General features: G+C 33.4%; 1 protein-coding gene across 1 annotated transcript; it reads right to left on the minus strand.

Annotated features, from left to right (window-relative positions):
- Positions 1–1,342: 1,342 nt before the first annotated feature.
- LOC21405194 (proteinaceous RNase P 2) lies at positions 1,343–6,673 on the minus strand. The gene is made up of 6 exons (XM_010091558.2): positions 5,704–6,673; positions 4,432–4,533; positions 4,159–4,334; positions 3,638–3,758; positions 3,343–3,411; positions 1,343–1,921 (listed from the first exon to the last, which is right to left on the minus strand). Exons 1-6 carry the CDS (start codon positions 6,610–6,612, stop codon positions 1,631–1,633), a joined length of 1,668 nt encoding a protein of 555 aa, XP_010089860.1. The 5' UTR covers positions 6,613–6,673; the 3' UTR covers positions 1,343–1,630.
- Positions 6,674–13,852: the final 7,179 nt, after the last annotated feature.

Below are 13,852 nucleotides of genomic sequence, written 5' to 3' on the forward strand. Positions count from 1 at the left end.
AAACAAAAGTTTGGATCGAGCGATGACTTACCTACCATCAAATTGGTTGGACTTATGTTCAAATATCCCTGCTTGCAGAGATTCTTTTTGTCTTCTAATTGGACATACATGCAATTGACTCAAGATCTAAAACACAAGGTAGGGGCAAAAAAAGGCCCAAAAAGTAAAGAAAAAAAGAGCCCAAAAAGTTTTTTTTTTTTTTTTTTTTTTAAAGTTTTATGTTTGATATGATGGATAGAAAAAAGAAAAAAAGAGAAGTAAAATATTTAGGTGAATGAAGTAAAATGGTTTTCTCTTTTATTGTTTGGTAGAAGAGAAAGAAAAGTAAAAAGAAAATGTCAAATTTAAGGTATTTTACAATAGGGAAATAGTAGAAAATAGGTCAATATGAAAAGCTTAAGAAAGTATATAGGCTAATTTTTAGTTATAGAAATTAATAGGCCATAACTTGTCAAGTTATGGTTCATAACCAAATAAGTTATGGACAAACTTGTCAAGTTATGGTTCATAACCATATAAGTTATGGACAAACTTGTCAAGTTATGGTTCATAGCCAGACAAGTTATGGACAATAACTTATCAAGTTATGGTTTATAACCAGACAAGTTATTGACGAAAACAGTAATTTGGCCTATTTATTAACTTATGTAAACTATTGGCCTATTAATTTTAATTCATCTCAAGTCTTGACATATTTTCCTCTTTCTCCCTTTACAATAAGACCCCAATACAAATAAAAATATAATGAATGGTAAATGTTAAAATTGTTATTTTACATATCTTTTTTTGTCAAACTTTTTCTCCAATTTTCTTCCCAAAGTTAGAAGGAATAAAAGTTGGTAGGCCTTGTGAATTTTTATTTTCCTTCCTCATTTCCTCTCTACCAAACAACCTAAAATTCTATTTTTCTCTACAAAATCCTTCATCTATTTTCTTTCCTCTCTTTTCTACCATACCAAACACATTGGTAATGAAAGGGTAAAATACCCTTGTGAGGAAACTCTTTATGAAAAGTTTGTAAATACCAAGAGAGAAACTTAAGCCCCGTTCATTTCACCAATTTAAATTTAAATTTTAAATTTTACTACAGTAAAAAAACTCTCAGAAACAATCATATTTAACTTTTTTATTACAATAAAAGAACTCACATAAAATCACATCTCAACTTAAATTAAAAATTTAAATCAATAAACTAGACAGATCCTTATTCTCTCTTAGTAATGCAGTAAAGATTGGATAAGACCATTGAGATTTGTAATAATTTCGAAATCAAATCTTAATCAATCCTCAATGATTGATGTATTCATACTCGTGAATTATATTCTCTGCAAAAGTCGGTGAACAATAAAATTTAACTTTAATAATTTTTGTGTTTCTTTATTTTGAGTAGCCAAACATTATTGTCTATGATATTGCGAAAATAAAGTTACAATAAAAATTATTAGTAAAAAAAAAAAAAAAAAGTTAATAAAATTAGTAAACAAAACAATAAAGGACAAACAAAGAATAGAGGAAAGTTGTCCAGGGGGAAAGCAGCACTGCTCGCGACATAAACCGTCTTGATTTGTGAAGAACACCTTCATAACCTAGGGTGCATTGTCATGGAGATTGCCTTCTAAAGAAGATATTGTTAGGAGGTAGAAAAGGACCTCTCTTTTCTTTTTCCTGTCACAACTCCGGTTTTACTATCGGAAGTCTCGGATGAATCAAGGTCGCCGTGTAAATTGTTACCGTTGACAAAACTCCCCGAAGTGCACGGTCGCAGTCCGAAATTGTCCCTAATTAGAATAGAGTCTGCATTCGGCAAAACTTCATCAAGAGCTTTATAAACGCTTGGACGAGTAATGCACAGCCATCTTCTTTCAGACTCTTCATTGCTGTCACCTGCTATAGGAACATGCCATGTTCCTTTTTCTGATTCCTGAAACATAATTTGGCACATCAGCACTCTATATTAAGAGTTCAAATGAGACCAGTTTCTTTATAAGGACCCTAATAAGTAAAACAGTAAAAGTAATGAGCACTAATCAATCGGCCATCTAATTTTAGGTCATTTCCACTTTTGTCTCTGAACTTTAAAAATTCCATCTTTTCCCTCGAAATTTTAGATTAGTCATGATTAATTGCTTATGTTAGAATTTCTGTTAAAACAGGCTGGAGAAAAAAGGATAGTGCAATCGCGTAGTCTTTATGTTAGAGTTTCTGTTAAAAACAAACGAAAAAAGACCACGTGACCACACATGACCCCATCTTTTTATGTTTGTTAACGAAAAGGGTTAAGCGGGACTAATTCAAAATTTATTGGCAAAGTGGGAGATTTTAAAGTTTGGGCGGTAAACTGAGAAGGATCCTAAAGTCCAAGAGGCACGTATGAGATTAAGCCTAATTCTTTTAAATGGATGAAAGGTGCATCACTAAGGACAGTTGCATTCTTGTCGAGACGTTATCACAGCATGAGCTCTACATGTACTATCTGCTCAGCGGTCATAAAATACAAATTTGGTCATCATTTGAAGAGTCATTATAGCTGCATTTCCGAATCCAAGACTTTTGTGAGGGGTGTCCCATGGTCTGCATCATATGATGCAGAACATTGTCTTTAAATACGAGATTCAACTAGACATCTTATCAATTATAACTTCAATAAAAAACGTGATCAGTTATGACAGCGCACAACCGAACCAACTCTGAGATGTGATTACCTAGAAATCTGCATGGTAGCGAGAACCCAAGGTACCAGATAATCTGTATACATATAATATTCTTCGTTTTCTTAAAAAAAAAACCTTCCTAATTTTTTATTTTCAGTCTCTCCACTAGGTAATTAGAACAACTAATAAGGATCTGACGAGAAAGAAAAATGCTAGGAGGATTCGCACTGCTGAAGAAGAAACTCCTTTTCTCAAATCATCTACAGTCAATCGAAAGAGCATTGATCTTGAGGAGTGCTAATCTAAAATATCTATAGAACAATATCTTTAAATATAGTTTAACTTATATGTTACATTCCAATTGCTCCTTCTAGATCAAATTAATTAACTTCGGACACCATGTTCTCCATAATGTGATTTCCAAATTTCTAAATGATCTCCATCTGCTGATACATCTAAGTAAAACAACTGAAAGGATGTTTTAATATTGGAACGAGTAATTCACAATAAAAGTTCAGGACAGTAAGCTCATAGTTTCAGCGGCTAAAACAAGAATCTAAACAAAGTCTTGAACACAAAACACACCATCTATATTGTCACATAAATCTAAAAGACAGAAATGGAAATTTGATAATCAAACGCGGAACATGCAACTAGAGATAAAACCATAAAGACCAAGTATAGTTGTCACCTGGATGACTGACGAATATGGGGGTGGCATCTGAAGTTTCAGATTACCTCTAACAAAAGTGTATCGGACCTACATCAGAGGAGCAAAAAATAATAATTAGATACAAAATGCAACCACCAGCAACACACAACGCGATCTTGGAATAGTCAAGTTTCAAAAACAGCTAAAAGCACTGTTGGCATTTAAACTTTTTTCTACAGAGAGAAATTAGTATCTACTACCAAGGATATATGGCATGTCACAAGGATAACAAGAAACATGAGGCATCAGAAGAAAGTTCTCAGGCAGCAAATACCTGATGCCTTTCTTTCCACTTGAGAAAGAAATTGCTTCCTAAGAGTTCAAAAATATGATCCCGCATCTCATCATTTGTCACAAGCAAGCACCTGAGTTTTACTGTGGCATACAGCCAATACCTGAATCACAAAAAAGATTGTGAGGATATTCGAAACATAAGAGCAGTACTAATAGAGGCTGTTCAAAAAGGGACAAAAAGCTATGTGGTTATATCATAAAATAAACATCCAACTCTGAAAAGATGAGGTATAAACATTTAGTTCAGGATTTACAAAACACAAAGCTTTTGTTTTCAAAATAAACATCCAATTCCACCAACTTGGTGAACATTCATGCCAATGAAAGATATGCCACCAGAACTTGTAGAAGATGAGAAAAGGATAATATCGTCACAGGTTCTAGGACAAAGGAATATTTTCCAACAAAAGGATTGCACAGTAATAAAAAGTTTATATCCCAGATTAAGGAAACATTAAAATAAAAATAAATAAATAAACAGCTTAGTACGTGGTTTCTTACCAATCATCGTTGGATCCACTGGGTGTAGTATAGAGAATGCCTTTGTCGATCCACTCATCTACCAAGTTTCTGTTAGAAGGATTTTCCAAAAGTGCACGAGAACGCTTATTGTGCAAGACAACAAGTGGCCATTTCTTTCCACTTTTATTATACAGTTCTTTGATAACGGCATCAAGCTGCTCTATTTTGAAATATAACCATAATCAATCATGCAATGTAAACATTACCAAAACAAAGCAGAACAAACTTAAATAAATACATGAGAGTTACAACCTGAGAGACACTGAAACCACCATCAGCATAATTTTGCTGATAGAGGCCAACATTTGCTCCATCCACAATAGCTTCATAATCAGCATTTTTGTCGAGCCAATCCTGCAACCAAGTAATGAAAAGTTTTTAAAAGCATGACATATTTCTAATGTGGAAGTTGGAAGAGACAAAGAAGAACATATGGGTAAAATTTTTTCCAACAAAGTAAAAATTGAATCAAAATGTATAAATTTAGCCAACATATAAAAAGACACTTTACTTTTTTATTGGTAAAGATTTGAATATGCATGTAAATGATAGAATGCTTCCAAGAGCGTGCTCAAAAGAAAAAAGAAATGTTAATACTAGGATATTTAGAATACAACTTTCACCAAGTTTGGGAAATTGAATAGTTCAATATTTGAGATTTGCAATCATATGTTATTTTTGAGTTTTGACCAAGACATGGTGACTACCAAAGCAAGCGTATAAGCTGCAAGTCTGCAACTCATACAGAGGGAAATGAAGATATGAAATCCGTCCTGATGGTAGAAAAAATATTTTAATAACCTTCCAAACATCAACATGTCCCTCAGTAACTTTGGAAAATATTAACAGAATTACTAAAAAAGAAGCACTAGCGTTTAGAACATGTATAAGCAATCCAACATCCAACCACAGATCTCATCCCTATAAAATTTGACCCTGATATTCTTTGTTAAAAAAATTAAAACAACAATAATACGACTCTAAGCAGCAATACAGGATTACCAGACAATAAACTCAATAACCAATGTGTTGGCACCGATTGACAGCATCACTAAGTGATGAGCCCAAAGTTATTCAGGGCCCGTTTGGAACCGTTTGGAAGATGGGTTTAAACTAGGTGGTTTGAACCAGAATTCAAAGGTGTGCTCTTTTTACAACTCAAGCTACAACTCAAACTTTTTTATGTGTGAGAAAACACTAGCTAAAAAGTTGAATTTGAATTTTTATGAGAGAAAACACTATGATAATACTATAGAACTTGAGTTATGAAAAGAACAAGACCCAAATTAGCGGTAACTTTTTAAATTCAAATTTTTTGCGAGAAAAAACACCGTAACAGAAACAAAATCATGGGTTGAAACCCATATTCCAAACAACCGTTCAATTACTTTTCAACTACAATTTCAGCAAATTCAGTAAGATTTACTCTGATATTCTATATGTTTATAGATCAATAAGGCAAAATAAAGTAAAACTCATAGGCAGCATAACAAACAGAACGAATTCCACAAAACTCTTACTCACCTGAAACTCGCTAAAATTCGACTTGGCCTCCCTCTCCATCGCCAACGCCGCCACCGCCTGCGCAAACCGCTCGGTCTCCTCATCATTAATGTCGACACAGAACAACTTCTCGCCGCAACAGCAACACTGCCCACTCGAATCAACACTCGCCCTCCTCACAACCCACTCGCCTTTCCCGATCCACCCCCGGCCGTGCCACCCTCCTCCGTTCCTCGAAACCGCCTCTCGGATTTCCCCCACGTCCCAATTCACCTCACCCACCTCACAAGCCTTCTCCCCATGGAACCAGTCCTCAACAATCTTTGCCGTCGATTCGCTCACGCACCGCACGGCGCTTCTCAGCTTATGCAAATACTCATAAACCTTCTCCCCTCTCCCCGTCTCCGAGCTGACCCTCAGCAATGCGGCGATCTCGGGTTCCTCCGGACTCACCCCCGCCGCAGCCATGTGCTCCTCGACCTCATACGCCTTCTCGGCCTCCGATTTCTCGACGAAGCAGAACAACGCCGGCTCGTACGTCCTTAATCTCGGCAGGGCATTGTGCTTCCCCATCATGCTCCTGACCAGCTCGAAAGCGTAATCGCCGTCGGATTTGGCGGCGGCGAGACGGGCGACGGCGGTGATGGCGGCCTCGCTGGGGGAAACCCCGGCCGACGACATGCGGTCGAATATGCGGAAGCCATTGAGGAGGGCGAAATCCTTGAGGGATGGGTCGGAGACGGAATTGGAGCAGAGGTAGAGGAGGGCGTTGAAGTGGTGGTGGTTGAGGCGGGTGCCGTTGGAGATCGCCGATTCGACGAGGGAAATCGCACCGCGCAAGTCTTTGTTCTTGGAGCAGAGATTGAGGTCCAAGTGGAACTGGGATTCTGGGGTTTGATTCTTCTTCTTCTTCTTCTTTGGAGTTCCCATTTAGTTAGTATGAGAAGACAAGGTTTAAACTTTAAACCCTTTCCTGGTAAAATAGGGTTTTTGTAGCTTGTGTTGTGTTTAGCGGTCCGACTAACTTTAATTTTGGGAGAAAGTTATTGAATTTCCGTGTTAATGAACTTCCGTTAAAATTAAATGGATTTTTATTTCCCCAAACAAAAAAAAACAAAAAAAAAAGGGATTTTGGTCACTTGTTTTGCATGTGACCTTCTTTCAAGGGATTAGTTGTCCTTTTGAAAATACATTTTTTTATACAAACAAGAAAAATTAAAGAAATAAAGAAAAAAAAAACTTACTCATAAAATTTAATTGTTGTAATGAACATAAAATTAGCTAATCAAACCCTAGTCGTCAGAGTTCTAGAGAAAGGTTCTCTGTAATAAGCTTAGAGGAGGAGTTCTCTAAGGTCAGCGGTCCGACTATTCATTGGGATGCCGACCTCCAAAGTTCATCAAAGAGATCGCAGAGGTCACTGGCGTCGAGTTCGTACCAATGGAAGTGTGGATAGTCACTAAAATGGAGTTGTTTAAGGGGATCGAGACAGGTTTGCCATGAAATTTCATTGAAACTCCGGGAACTAGATCATGGAAAGAGGCAAGGAAGATGGTCTGAAGCGTGTGGCAATCGCCGCTCGTTGGTGGCGGCACGTGGGTCCTATGCGCCGCCGTGTCTCCGTGCTTTTGTTGCCATTTCAAGAGCTTTTCCTTGGCACCACTTTCTACCGTGTTTCAAACACCTCCGGTGTTGAGGGACTCAATTTTACTGGTTTGATTTATTGGAATCGTCGTAGAGTTTTTTTTTCTTCTGTTTTTATATTTTATGTCTTTATTTGTGTTGTAATAACAGTGATGGTGTCCACATCTACCGGCATTAGGTCTTGGCTAGAAGGTGGTCTCTCCACCGCTCTAAGTCCGACTTATGTAGTCCATGTTGGGACTGAGATGTAGTTTATCTGGAGTCATTTTGAAGTGGCCGAATCCTGTCATAGTGCCACTAGTTGGATGAGTTCTCTCCGTTAGGGTAATGGGTGCGTTTTTATTGTCTAGTCATGTGAGCAGCATCCAGTTCTTAACTCTGATTTTGTCATGTATCTTAACCCTTTAGTGGCTTTTTAATGAAGCTATGCTATTGCCTTTTTTAAAATAAAAAAAAAATCGATTGTTAAGATTTTTAATTTAGAAATTGAATTGCTAAACACGTAAAGTTCAAAGGGCATCACAAAAAAAAAAAAAAAAAAAAAAAAAAAAAAACCCCTCTAAGCGTCATCCCTCTAAAGAAGTTGCAATTACATGTGTTAGAAATTATAGTGTGTAGCATATTTTCTAAATTTAAAATAATAAATAGCATAACTATTTTAATTTGTAGTAAATAACTCATTTTTTTTAATTTGAATTTGTTTTTCCTATTTTACCCTGAAATTACCCCAAAATTGGAGAACCTAAATCCTTAAAGGACCCGTTTAGTTCGCTAATTCGAGTTTTTAATTTGAGTTGAGATGTGACTTTATGTAAGAGCTTTTTACTGTAACAAAAAAGTTAGATGTGATTGTTTCTGAGAGCTTTTTACCGTAGCAAAACTAAAATGTTTATCCCTCTCTCAACACGTTATTTTTGTCTTTCTCCTTGTTGGTGCTCTTTCTGGGCTCTCTCTCCCCCTTGCATTTTCTCTCTCTGTCTCTCTCTTCCTCTCCTTTGCTTGCTCTCTCGCTCACACATATGGCGACATCTGCAATCTGTCAACTGTTGCTAAATCTTCGTGTCGTGTCGTGTTGATGTTGGCCAACATTCTCTGCGTCATCGATTTTGAGCCATGTCACCCTGCCCTCGGCCATCGTCCTCCATGACACCGATCTGTCTTTGAGTTTGCTTATTTATGAAATGGAAGTGGTGAGAACTGAGAGTTCAATAGAAAAGATAGGAGAGAGAGAGTGTGTGTGCAAGAGTTTTTTTAAAAATTTTAATTTTTTTAATATAAAATATGCTATTAATTTCAGTAACTCTAAATTTCTGTTATAAATTTAGGAGTTTCTTCGTAGTCTGTCTTACTGGAAATCTCAATTTTTTGATCTTTAAATATGACCAAAATCATATCATATTAAAAAATATAAATAGATAAATTCTAATATAAATCTGATGGTTGAAAAATATAATAATACTAATAATCTATTTTTGCTAAATTTTTATAATACTCTATGATTATGCTATATGCCTCGTTGTCCCTTAAATGATAGGAATAAGGGAGAAAGAGAAAAATAGGCCAAGATTGAGATGGATTAAAATTTATAGGCCAATAGTTTACATAAGTTAATAAATAGGCCAAATTATTATTTTTGTCCATAATTTGTCTGGTTATAAACTATAACTTGACAAGTTATTGTCCATAATTCACGGTTTTTGTCCATAACTTGTCTGACTATGAACCATAACTTGACAAGTTTATCCATAGCTTATTTGATTATAAACTATAATTTGACAAATTATGACCTATTAATTTTTATAACTAAAAATTAGTCTATATACTTTCTTAAACTTTTCATATTCACCTATTTTCTACTATTCTGTAAATGATATTAGATGAAATCCTACCGGCCAAGCCCATTAACAACGAGCCCATCTAGTTATTAGCCAAGCCCAACAATACTATTTCATCACTCGAACAAATTTTTTTTTTTTTTTTTTAAATATAGTAATAAACTAGGTGTGACTGTGCGTTTCACTTTATACCATTAGATTAAAAAAAACACAAATAAACATCTTACATCTATTTAAACGGCATTTAATTTGTTGATTTAAATTTTTAATTTGGGTTGAAATGTGATTTTATGTAAGTGTTTTTACTGTAGTAAAAAAATTAAATATGATTATTTCTGATAATTTTTTATGGTAACAAAATTTAAATTCTAAACTCAAATCAGTGAGATGAACGGAATCTTAAAAACCCTTCTTCATCTTCTTTTTGTTCTTCTTTTTCTTCTTCATCGAAGCTCCTAACTCTCATGCAAACGTCGTCAGTGACTGATTAAAACCAAGCCGACGAAGATCGGCCACCGAACCGCCAGTTTCTTCTTTTATCGGTTGGTGCTCGATTTCTCTTTTTCTAAAAACTGAAGATGTCGGTTGGTAAGTAAACCAACAGGAAATTGTCGGTCATCGACTGATGTACAACCCTATAGATAAATTCCACTTGACCTAGGATCAGATCCGATTTAACTTCAAATTTGTATTTCTGATGATGAAAATTTGCAATTTTAGCTCATCCCAGAATTCTATATGTCAACTGCAATACCGTGCGAACAGATGATTGACACTTTTTGACAGACGAATTGAGATAAATTTGAACTCCCAAAAGGTTATCTATGAAAATCCGAATTTAATCTGTATAATCTCCGGGAAATCAATCGGATATGTATGAAACACATCCAATTGATCATGAATAAACATAAACACATTACGAACAAAATCAACTCCGTACATTTGGTTTAGAATCCAATATCTTATCCTAATCAAATCAGCCCAAAAATATCAAAAGTAAAACTTTGAAATAAATTACACAAGATAATATAAACCTGTAGCTAATTAAGCAAAACCCGAATTTAAACACAAACTCGAGCTTATCAAAACTTCAGATTTATCAAACAAATTCAGCAACATTTAAATTAAAATTTTTCATAATCAACGTGCCAATAAAAAGTTGGATTAGAAATCCTAACAACACGTATATATATTAAAACATACTTCATATCACTTACTAATTTCGTAAGAACTTTATACGATTGAATACGAGGAAATATAACGTTGCAAAAGTAGTACTAAAATTGCTAGAAGCGCTCAAAAGTCCATGCAATCCATAATGCGCATGTCGCCCAGTCATCTAAAATATCGAGATCTTTGATTGTATAGCTTTCTCTTTTCGTGAACTACAAGTAGACATATTTTATTCTAAGTGACCAAGTTAGAATATTAATGTTAGCTAACTATATATATGTTTTGCTGCACAGAGAAAAATAAAATGCAACTGAACAGTGGAAATCTACTCCTAACCACCTCCTTATGTCGTCAACGTCACAAGACTATATATATATATATATAATATATATATATATAACCTCTCGAATTCCAAGCAAAAGGCCTACTGTAAAATCTTTCGTTGATATATTAAAGGGAAATAGTAGAAAATATGCCAATATGAAAAGCTTAAGAAAGTATATAAGCCAATTTTTAGTTATAGACATTAATAGGCCATAACTTGTCAAGTTATGGTTCATAACCAGATAAGTTATGGACACCATAACTTGACAAGTTATGGACAAACTTATTAAGTTATGGTTTATAGCCAGACAAGTTATGGACAATTATGGGCAATAACTTGTCAAGTTATGGTTCATAACCAAACAAGTTATAGACGAAAATAGTAATTTGGTCTATTTATTAACTTATGTAAACTATTAGCCTATTAATTTTAATTCATCTCAAGTCTTGGCTTATTTCCCTCTTTCTCACAATATTAAATGGGTAGCCTTTGAGCAAAAAGGGTTTGAGTTTTTTTTTTTTTTTTTTTTTGAGAAAAGAGACAAATATCTTTAGAGTGCATGGATGATGAGTCTAGATTTTTACTCATTGCTCTTGATTAATATCATTTTTAGCCAAATAATTATATTAATTAAAAGGGTATTAATTAAAAATAATAACTAAAAATTCAGACTCATGCACTCTAAGAATAAGTCCAACAATTTTCTCTTATTTTTTGTTTCCTTTCAAATATTTGTACTATGTCTTATTAAATTTTATGGTTAATCCCATTATTAGTATCTAAACTATTGGAAAATTTTCATTTTCATATCTCTGTTTCTTAAAATGTCTCAAAATGAGTCATTGATTTATGAAATTGTCTCAAATAAGTCTTTTAATCCATCCTAATGTTAAAATCTCGGGGGGGAAAAAAAAGAACCATATGCTGCTGAATGAAAATTTAATTTTGTACTTTTGCATTTAAGGGCATTATCATGTCGTGCCTTCTTTTGTCGAGCCTTTAACAGTCGTATGAAAAGATACACTAATTTGATACAACTTAATAGTTCAAGTACTCAATGTGAAGAGTTTTTTTTTTTTTTTTTTTAAAGTTAAAAGACCAAAATAAAAATGATTATAATTTGGAGATTAAAAATAAAAATAAGCCCAAAACTTAACTTCATTTCTAGACCATTATTCTATCTTTCGGTGGAATACGGCTGATTTTTCTTTATAAACACGCATTTTGTTCCTTAATCGTTGTTATATATTATAGTGTTAAGTTTCGGACCATATATTTTTTATTCATGTTTGACATATATATGTGGTAGCCGAATTTTTAATTTGACTGTTTTCTAGTTCATGTTAGCTGAATTCGATTTGTATACTAGCTAGTCATCATCTTTTACTTTGATATGGTATGTTGTAGTTTCCTATATATCTGAATTTGATGCTGATTTGTTATCTATCTTTTGACATTATTAAAGCTTAATGATAATTTGCCATCTACTTTTTGACATTTAATGGTCTGAAAACGTAGGTCTAATAGGGTTACATTCTGTGATTTTTTTTTTTTTTGATAAAGGAACATTCTATGAATTTTTCTGATCTAGTAAAAATGCCAAAACACTTCGGTGTTTTGCACAAGTTCAAGATGATCTATATATGTCTTGAGGTCTCGTTCATTTCACCGATTTGAGTGTAGAATTTGAGTTTTGTTATAGTAAAAAACTCTAAGAAACAATCACATCTAACTTTTTTACTACAGTAAAAAATTATCACATAAAGTCACATTTTAATTTGAATTAAAAACTCAAATTAGCGAACTAAACGGGTCCTAAATTTGTATCTACTTATTAAAGTATTTATTTATCAAACTTTATTTACTAATAAACTCTAATAATTTTATACATTTTTTTTAAACAGTACTATAAAAGAACTCTCACTCCCTCTTTTCATATAGTAACCCTAAGAGGGAAGGATACACTCCCTAATTTTTTATTTTTCATTTCCCTCACCTTTATTGATAGCGAAAATCTGATTAGCAAATTATTCCAATTGAGGAAAAACTGAGGCATAAGAAAATTTGGTCTAATTTGTCTTCATTTTGAGTTTGAAACGAAAATGAGAGTTTTTGTTTTTTCCTTTGATAAGACGTTAATTGCTAATAATGGCTACAATTTATCTATCTATTGAAAAGAAAAGAAAGGGACGTGAGTGGAGTGTGTACGGTACAAACATATGTGGGAAAGGTTTCCTCTTTTTCTGAAAATCCAACTTTAAGCACAATTTGCACGTTTTAAACAAGTTCTAAACGAGGCTGTACGCTGTACTTGAACACGACTAGAATAATAAGATAACCTTTCCAATCAATTTTATGTGTTTCGTGACGTATATAATGAACACATCATTATCATAAAAATAGACCAAGTTATGTTAAATAAAATGTATTCATATACGAGTATCTTTGTATATGTTTAGATGAGTTTTTAATGGTTATATTTCTATCGATAGTTAAATTTGATAACTTAACGTAATAAAAATTTAATTTCATTAATTGTTATATTTTTTTTATTAACTACTAATTTATAAGAAATACATTTAGAGTAGTATCTTATGGTTAAAACAATAATACCACTTATAGATAAATATATATTAAAATAACCATTAAAATCACACAATCATAAAGAAAAGAATTTTTGAAAGATCATAGAAAAGCTTTCATTTAGTGTGGGAATCGCTTTTTATTCATGGTAAAACAACATAATTCGGAAAGATGACATGCCATCAAAATTATAAAAGAGAAAATAAATATCTATATCTATATCTATACAATTATAAAAGAGTCAAAAACTTACTTCACCATGCGCCACGTGGCACTCTCACCTTCGTTTTTTATGTTCTTTTTTTTTTCTTTGGCTTTAGCTTTATTTTCGTTTTTCTTTCCCTTTTTTTTTTTAACTTCTTGATCATCTTTCTTTTCTCTTTGTTCCATTGCAACCTTATACTCTTTTTTTAATCCAAATAATTTTATGTATATTTTAAAATTGCTTTTTCCCCTTAAAGGGGGATTTAAACTCGACATCATCATAATCTAAATATTTTTTTATTATGATACTTTAAAATATTATTTACATAAGTGGCATTTTTAAATATTTTTTCTAATCCAAACTGCCACAATCAATATGGATTTCTTTTTAACTAAAATTATAAAA

The sequence above is a fragment of the Morus notabilis genome, unplaced genomic scaffold (assembly GCF_000414095.1).
Source record: "Morus notabilis unplaced genomic scaffold, ASM41409v2 Scaffold825, whole genome shotgun sequence".
Taxonomy (NCBI): Eukaryota; Viridiplantae; Streptophyta; class Magnoliopsida; order Rosales; family Moraceae; genus Morus; species Morus notabilis.